This window comes from Mesoplodon densirostris, chromosome 10 (assembly GCF_025265405.1).
Source record: "Mesoplodon densirostris isolate mMesDen1 chromosome 10, mMesDen1 primary haplotype, whole genome shotgun sequence".
NCBI classification, from domain to species: Eukaryota; Metazoa; Chordata; class Mammalia; order Artiodactyla; family Ziphiidae; genus Mesoplodon; species Mesoplodon densirostris.
Genome location: NC_082670.1, coordinates 78,043,351 through 78,051,836, shown reverse-complemented (window position 1 = coordinate 78,051,836; position 8,486 = coordinate 78,043,351). Strand labels below are relative to the sequence as shown.

The following is an 8,486-nucleotide window of genomic DNA, read 5'->3' as shown; positions in this document are numbered from 1 at the left end:
GTCCAATTTTTTTTTTTTTTTTTTGCGGTACGTGGGCCTCTCACTGTTGCAGCCTCTCCCGTTCCGGAGCACGGGCTCCGGACGCGCAGGCTCAGCGGCCATGGCTCACGGGCCCAGCCACTCCGCGGCATGTGGGATTTTCCCGGACTGGGGCACGAACCCGTGTCCCCTGCATCGGCAGGCAGACTCTCAACCACTGCGCCACCAGGGAAGCCCTGTCCAATTGTTTTATAAGCATCATTTGAAATTACTTGGAGAAGTAAAATTCAGAGTATATATCAAATATTTCATACAAAAAAGACTATGAAAAAAATCATGGACTTTATTATACATTAAAAATCTCCTAACAGCATATTTCCTGAAGCCTTGTCACGAATACTTATTTTGACAAAATGAAAAAATAAGTTCTTCACTCCACATGTATACCACCATTACATAAAGTCGAGTTTTTCAAATTTAATTCTAAAGGGAAATGAAGCATAATTTTTAATTGTATATGCATGATTAACAGTATCAGTGAAATAAGAATGAACCAATTCACTTACATTACAAAATCACCAAATATACAAAGTGGTTTTGCACATTAGTTATAACTTAATCCCCAGTTCTCATATTAACCTAAGTAAATTACATGAGTACAGCCATAAGAGATTAGTTACAAAGTATAATATAGTTCCAGTTTCAAATTAATATGTATTATTAATTAATATGGAAGAAAAAATCTCATGAAAGAAAAGTAAGCCAAACTTGATAAAAATAAAGTCAAAGGCTTGCTTGCTACAATCAGTGTGTTTGAATATTTAAAGTACAGTTTGAATGCTACGAGGCTGTTATCAAAACCAATATTAATATTTTCATTTTATTAATTTGGGTGGCAGAGGTTTTACAAAACACAGGCTCTTAGGGTCTGTCAGCAGGTATAAGAAGATTCAAATCTTAAGTACTTGCAGTTCCTACATATAACTCAAAATTAACTCAGATGCCTTTACCACATATGATTATATGTTATGTAGAATGGTATGCACACTCTACTATCCTTTCCTCAAGCATAAAAGTAACATAAATTTACCACCCCTAGACTGCGGAATCTGAGAATTCTTTTGAAATTAAACACAAAGTAATCATTGTAGACATGGCAAAAACTAGACTGGGGACTGTGTTCAAGGCAACAGTTTTAGTCCCTTGTTAGCAAGTTTTCCCAAGGGGGAAGGAATAATCAGTTTCCTATCTATTGACTTCACTACCATAGTTACAAAAGTACTGTTGACATAGGTAGCAAGAGTGCCTAGCAGAATTAGGTAGACTTAATTTCTTTCCTTTTAAAGAATCAGTTTTGTTAATTTCTAAAACCATTAAGTGCAAGTTCAAGTCTGAGAAAGATATCCCAAAACCTAATTCAATCACCACCAAAGCATCCAAAAGAAGCTTGAAGGGATTTCAAAGGGTAACAAAGATCAGCTTTAACATTACGCAGAAATCCATGGGGAGCCTTCTTTAAACAAAACACAGAATTTATTAAAGTTGATCCTTAAGTATCTGCAGTAATGGAATCATTCATATGGTTCTACAGTAATGGAACAGAAGTTGAATCATCTAAAATTGTTAAACCCACACATAACTTCTATTTGGCACTGGAAAGCACTTTGGTCTGACCTATGGACATTGGTGTGTTATTGTGGAAATTCCTATCAAAACATGACTTAAAAGGAACCACAAGTCTGTCCAGCATCCCTAAGTCTGCCAGTACCCTTAACTTTAGCCTACACTTTGACCCAGAGTGCTCACCAAGGGCAGCAGTACGCTACCATGCAAAGCACCAGCCTAGTAAAACTGCCTCCTAATGCTGATCACCTTCCCTGCACCGTGGCTGACAAGTTACACCTGAACTAAGTGAGGTGACAACTTTATAGTAAAAGACTTACTGAAACAAAAAGCTTACTAATTCTCAAAAAGGTCTTAAAAGCAGGACCTGCTGTGACTAAGCAAATGCTGACCACAGAAGAAATTTCAATTTCTACAAAAGGAATGATACACAAACTACTGTGAAAGCATTCCCTTTAGCAAGGACAAAATAAACTTTTTTCAAAAAGTATTCCATAAATTTCTACTTTTTTACTATATGTGGTAACATAAGGCTTCAAAATAATGATTAAGTAATCATTATTCCCATTTGGCACATGGCTAAAAAAAATCATGATCCTATATATAATTATCTATCCCGTTCCTACAGAAAACAATGTATATACAGTGTGAAACACCCACACTATATTGTGAGAACTATATGCCATTTCTAAATCAGAACTAAAAAGAAAAAACTATATGTTAAATAACAAAAGGCTTTTCCCTTGTAAAATTAGTCTTAGTGGCTAATCTCTTGAAAATTTTAAATGCATGACTGTGTAAAATATTTTATTCAATATATTTAACTTGGCCATATATACTTTTACATGTGAAACACAGGAACATAATTTCTATCAGCAATGTTAAAAATCCAAGTTAAAAAAAAAATCAAGTTTTGACACAGAATTAGGCAGTAGAGAAATGTCATTTTAACCTTGGCACCAGGTTAAAATCCTTCCTGGGTTGACTCTCCTATAACAAGCACTCAATTGCCTTTCAGTCTTTCATGGAATTAGACCTTTCACTCTACTTATTTAAAGAGGACAAGTATTTACAATAATTAGTGCAAATTATTCTATTCTCATATATTATTTGCCTTCACGGATATAAAGTGATGAACAGTATTTTATAAAAACATGGAATTATGAAAATACTGTGGGCTATCAGTCTGAAATTTAAAAGATTACATTTTTAAACTAAATTCTGAGAATTTTTAAGCAGGAAACAATTGCTATAGAACTTCTTTCTAAATGTCACTTGATTTTCAATAAAAATTATTTCACACAATGCAGAAAATACAATGTATCCTGTAACAATATCTTTACATGTTAAATCCTAATCTAAAATGTATTTGAACAACAAAAAAATCCCTTTTAATAAATTCCAAAATCTTATTTTAACCATTACTGCTCTGCAGCAACAATTCAAGTCCCAACCTGAGAACTAAGAATGTGATAATAAAATGCCAAGGGCTGTAGCAATCTTGAACTGAAGACACTTAAGCTTCTTTCCCACTGGCATCAGGTGTAGTACATCAGAGAAATGCGAGCAATCCAAGAAAATGCCCTGAAATCAACAGTACCACCTGCCACAACTTGAAACCTTAAGTCTAAAATCTCTATTCTAATTATTTTGTAAAAGTTCTATTGCACATTTAACATTGTTAAAATATTTGCAAACTTGTAGAATTATCTGTATAAGGATTTTAAACCTATTCAGTCAAAAGCTTCCTCACTGCCAGCAATTGTTCCTAATGAAAGAGAGGGAGCATATCCATGAATATCTGAAGCTGAAGAATAAACGATTTCTTATGGTCACAGCTGATTACAATGCAAGGTAATAAGTTCACAATTTGAAGGAAGAACAGGCTTGAGCAACTGTAATTCCTCAGCAATCTACTTCAGGGATATGAACAGGTTTCTTTTAGACATGTGGAATTTGAAGTTACTGCATAGTATATTATTTCTAAGGGAAAAAAAAAATCAATGCAAACCTAAGTTATCAAGGTCAGTCGTAGTTTAAAAAATGAAGTTAAAATAAACAAGCAAATATAAATTTTAGTCTCCCTGATAGTTCAGCATTGTTGTTACCTTGTGCCATTTCACCACAGAAATTGTCAACAAATTCAAAGGGGTGGGGGGCGAATATCAACCAAAAAGTAAGGATAAGTTTATGCTTCTGACTCTCTCTTCTTTCCTTCTTCTCCCAAATCACTCTCTTCTGACTGGCTACTGCTAAGGACAACAAACTGCCCCTCACTACTGGCTTGGTTTGGTCTACTGGAAGCAGCTATCAACCGACTTTGTTCTTCTAAGTCCTAGTGGAAAAGACAGAAAAGAAACTTAAAGTTAATTGTTTGCAATCAAATAGGAAACTAAGCAGTTAAATACATACTTGAGAGCCACTTCAACTCTTCTGTCATAAATATGTAGGCATAATTCTGGCAACTTACTGAAAAGAAAGTCTACACACAACCAATGCAACACCAAAGTAAATTTTGACACTTTTCTAGAAAGCCTACAAAAGCCAGCATGTCACTCTTCTCCATTTTAATGGCCAACAACTTACATTCAAGCCATCATTCTCTCTCATTATAAAGTACAGAAAAGGCTCATAATGAATCACTCCACATCCCCTCCCTTCCCTCTCTATGTGTGTGTGTGTGTGTATGTATACACACACACACACACACACAACTACCAATGATGAAAGCCATATATATATCTCCTCTCAAAAGATCTACTTTGACAGAGACAACCTTCCAACCTCTTCTGGAATATGTAGTATGTTTGCTAAACAGCAAGTCACACTACATGTCAATATAACTATAATGTAAACATTGTATCAGAAGACAGATGTCAGGAATTCCCTGGCAGTCCAGTGGTTGGGACTCCGAGCTCTCACAGACGAGGGCCCCGGTTCAATCCCTGGTTGGGGAACTAAGATCCCACAAGCGGTGCAGCGCAGCCAAGAAGACAGATGTCATCCTTTTCTGCTATGCTATGAATCATCTGGTTATGTATGAAGTGGCTGAGCAAGTAGAAACAGACCTTCACTTGAAAATTCCAATATGAAAGTCACAGTGCTGAATTAAGGAAACTCTTCATAAACATCATATCTAGTCAGAGAAGATCTAGACATTAGGACTGCATACCTTTTCAATTTGTTTTTGTTTACTGAGTTCTTTCTGTTGCTTCTCTTTTACTCTCTCTATTTCTTTTTGTTTTTCTGATGCCCTGCGATCCTGAAGACCAGATGAATACAACTAATGAATTAAATATGAAATAACTTTAAATTTTAACTTGTCAATTAATATTACCTCTGTAACCTTTTCAAATTATTATTTGCATTTATGAGAAAGCACACCAAAAATTTACATTCTAATGTTAGCAATTTATCCAAATTCTAAATGCTATGTATCAGCAATAGCATCTATTGTTAACCCTGCATAGCAAAATCATTTTTATTTACTTGCTAATATGAAAGATCTTATATTACTTTAGTTAACATTCTTGGATAATTAAGTGTCTTGGATTCTTACCAGTTCTGCATGCAAAGCTATCTGTTTTGCCAGTCCAACAGAATCACAAATCTAAAGGGGGAACAAGTAAGAAAAACTCAGGCAGTTCTTACATCAAGTGTCCAAATGGCTGATGTAACTAGTTTTATAACTCATTTTAATACACTGCTTCAAACAAAAGCTGATTTAAGAATGTTCCAGCCCCAAAACCAATCCTTTGTGTATTTTCTTCAGAGTCTGTGAGCTCCCACTGCTGGCTCTCACCTCTTTCACATACATAGATAACATTTCACATGTTATCTCAAATTCATTACTGAGATGGTAAAGTTGCAAAGAACAAAGCAAGCAGCTGCTGCTGCTGCTACTCTATGATGAAGACATTTGGAAATGGCTGATTATGGGAATATTTTGCATTCCCAGGATAAGTTAACAAAGCCAGAAGATTGCAACAGCTATCAATGGCCAGGAGGATACAGGTTTGTGGAGTCAGATGGCCCAACCCATCAGCTCAGCTCTCTTCAAAACAAGAGGCTTTGGTCAAGCAACTCAGTTGGACTAGGCAAAGTTTGGGAGTTTTTCTCCAGAAATCTTAGCAAGAACTTTGACTATGACACGTATTTCACAACAGAAACACATTTTGAAAAGCCACATACCTTTTCACCCTCATTGTTTGATTCAAATATATAGCAGACTGATGACAGATTACTTTCACTTCTCCCTCCTGATGTCCGAAGAACAAATCCAAAAAGCCTCTTATTTTCCTGGTGTGTAGCATACAAAACTACACCGGGTAATGGAAACTGCCACAGAAAACATCAGAAGCAAACATGAAATTTTTCAAACCATTAAAACAGCCCTCTTATATATGACAAACTCATGTACTAAGTTATTTAATATCCTAAATAGAACATTAGAGACAATTGTTTTTCTTAACCGAATGGTAATCCAAGAACAAACAATGTCATATTTGGTTTGGATTGTCAGGAAATTAAAAGGTTGTTGAATACTGAATTTGTTTTATTAGTCAATAACACATTTTACAAATTCAAATTCAGTAACAAAAATGGTCTATATTATTAAATGATTAAATAGAAGCACATGCCTGCAGCTATTTCTTTTTTTTTGCGGTACGCGGGCCTCTCACAGCTGTGGCCTCTCCCGCTGCGGAGCACAGGCTCCTGCAGCTATTTCAAAACAGATAATTATAAAATAAACTCAGTCATGTTGGCCTTTTAATCCCTTAATTTAATTTTTAGTTTCTTTAGTGTATGATAGATGCTCCCTAATTGAGGGATAAATATAAATACTAAGTATCACACCAGATTGAATTGATTTTTTTTTTTTTTTTTTTTTTTTTCTTTTTGCGGTATGCGGGCCTCTCACTGCTGTGGCCTCTCCCGTTGCGGAGCACAGGCTCCGGATGCGCAGGCCCAGCGGCCATGGCTCACGGGCCCAGCCGCTCCGCGGCATGTGGGATCCTCCCAGACCGGGGCACGAACCCGTATCCCCTGCATCGGCAGGCGGACTCTTAACCACTGCGCCACCAGGGAGGCCCTGATTCTTTTTTTTTTTTTTTTTTTTTTTGCTGTACGCGGGCCTCTCACTGCTGTGGCCTCTCCCGTTGCGGAGCACAGGCTCCGGACACACAGGCTCCGCGGCCATGGCTCGCGGGCCCAGCCACTCCGCGGCATGTGGGATCTTCCGGGATCGGGGCACGAACCCGTGTCCCCTGCATCGGCAGGCGGACTCTCAACCACTGCGCCACCAGGGAAGCCCCCTGATTCTTTAAGTTACATGGAATGTTACAACTTTTTTGTAGAGATAGCCATAGACTCAATTATAACACCCTAAAGCCCAATCATAATTCACGCTACCATATCTGGATATACAGAATCAGGATTATTATAAAGATTAAGATGTGTATATGTACAAAGAGACTTAAAATAAAGCTTTAAACATGCAGAACTCACCATGAGCCTTGTAACTTGTGTCTGTGGATCAATTAACCTATAATAATAATTAAAAATTTGGGAGACAAATTTTAATTAGGCTAAAATTATGTAAACATTTTTCCCTACAGTTTTTTGAGGGACAGGTTACTACTTACTTTAAACAATCACAAGAGACTAATAAATGTGATTCTGTCATACGAAAGATGTTATGGATGGCCCGGGCAGCTAAGATTTGGCGCATTGTTTCATAAACAACATCTGGATTGTCATCTGATTTCACCTCCATAGAACCAAGGAATCGGACAATAAACAACTGATGAAGAATAGAATCTACAACAAAACAAGGTACATTACGTATTTTTAAATACCAAATTTCTTTTCCTAAGGAATACACTTTCTTTAGGTTTTCCAATGAAAAATTCAACATAGCAGAAGCATTTAGAAATAACTCCTAACTACAGTGTTCATCTTATAGAAAAATTAAGATCTCAAACTCAAATAGCAAAAGGTTATGCTTTGGCAATTGGTACTTCTGAGTTAAAAAGAATTCCTTTTACTATGCTTACAGCTTTTCTGTAAGTTTGAAATTATATCAAAGTAAATAGCTATGGGAAAAAGAAAAAAAAAGTTATGCTCCAAAACCAGAAGAAAACAGCTGTTAGGAAAAGGTCAAAGGATATCTTATGGAATGAGAATTTGACTATGAGGTCAAAAGTATCATAATCTATAATTTTGTGTGAATAATGAAATCTTAAGTTTGATTAAGTTCTGTTGCTTTAAGTGTTCTATGAGTGAAAAGAGAAAACTGTGAAGTATAGATACCATTAAAACAGCATACAACAAAACAAACGTAAACATCAAATTCTTCACACAGTTTACTGCTCTGAGAATTTCTAAAATACAAGAATACTACACTTGTTTTACCTTCAGTTTCAGATTTTGTACCTCCTCCAGATTCTCCAAATGGATTTGTACGCCTGAAAAGTATTTTAAAAAATTATGAACCAGAGGTCAGTTACCATGAGCCACATGGAAGGAATCTCAATCACTGAACACAGAGTTAAAAACTAAAAGTCACAAAACCTTGTACATACATTTTTAAAAAGCTCCAAAATACCCCTTCCTGTTAAGGAACACTACTGATGACCAACTTACTTGTGATGAAGGCCTCTGCCCTCACACTAAGTTAACAGGCTGAACTCAAAGTTGCTATATTTTAGAAGATGTGGACAGATTGCATGTTTAGCCATAGACACACAAAAATCAACATTATAATAAAACATGTTGCAAAAGTTCTTGAATTTAAATAAAGTAGGACAGAGGAATGGCTAATTTAGCTTCAACTTTAGGTACATGAGAAAAATGCCAGGAATTTCCTTGGATTGTAAAAAAAC

At 36.1% G+C, this 8,486-nt stretch overlaps 1 protein-coding gene across 2 annotated transcripts in view; it reads right to left on the bottom strand.

The window, feature by feature from the left end:
• Positions 1-306: 306 nt before the first annotated feature.
• Positions 307-8,486, bottom strand: part of APPL1 (adaptor protein, phosphotyrosine interacting with PH domain and leucine zipper 1) — a 33,693-nt gene continuing 25,513 nt past the window's right edge. The window contains exons 16-22 of one of the 2 annotated variants that reach the window (XM_060109654.1): positions 8,017-8,069; positions 7,248-7,422; positions 7,111-7,147; positions 5,794-5,940; positions 5,162-5,212; positions 4,775-4,864; positions 307-3,937 (exon numbers count right to left, since the gene is read on the bottom strand). In XM_060109654.1, coding sequence (XP_059965637.1) covers positions 3,791-3,937; positions 4,775-4,864; positions 5,162-5,212; positions 5,794-5,940; positions 7,111-7,147; positions 7,248-7,422; positions 8,017-8,069 — 700 coding nt within the window. In that variant the 3' untranslated portion in view covers positions 307-3,790. The remainder of the gene's footprint in view (positions 3,938-4,774; positions 4,865-5,161; positions 5,213-5,793; positions 5,941-7,110; positions 7,148-7,247; positions 7,423-8,016; positions 8,070-8,486) is intronic. The other variant, XM_060109655.1, reaches the window with a different exon arrangement.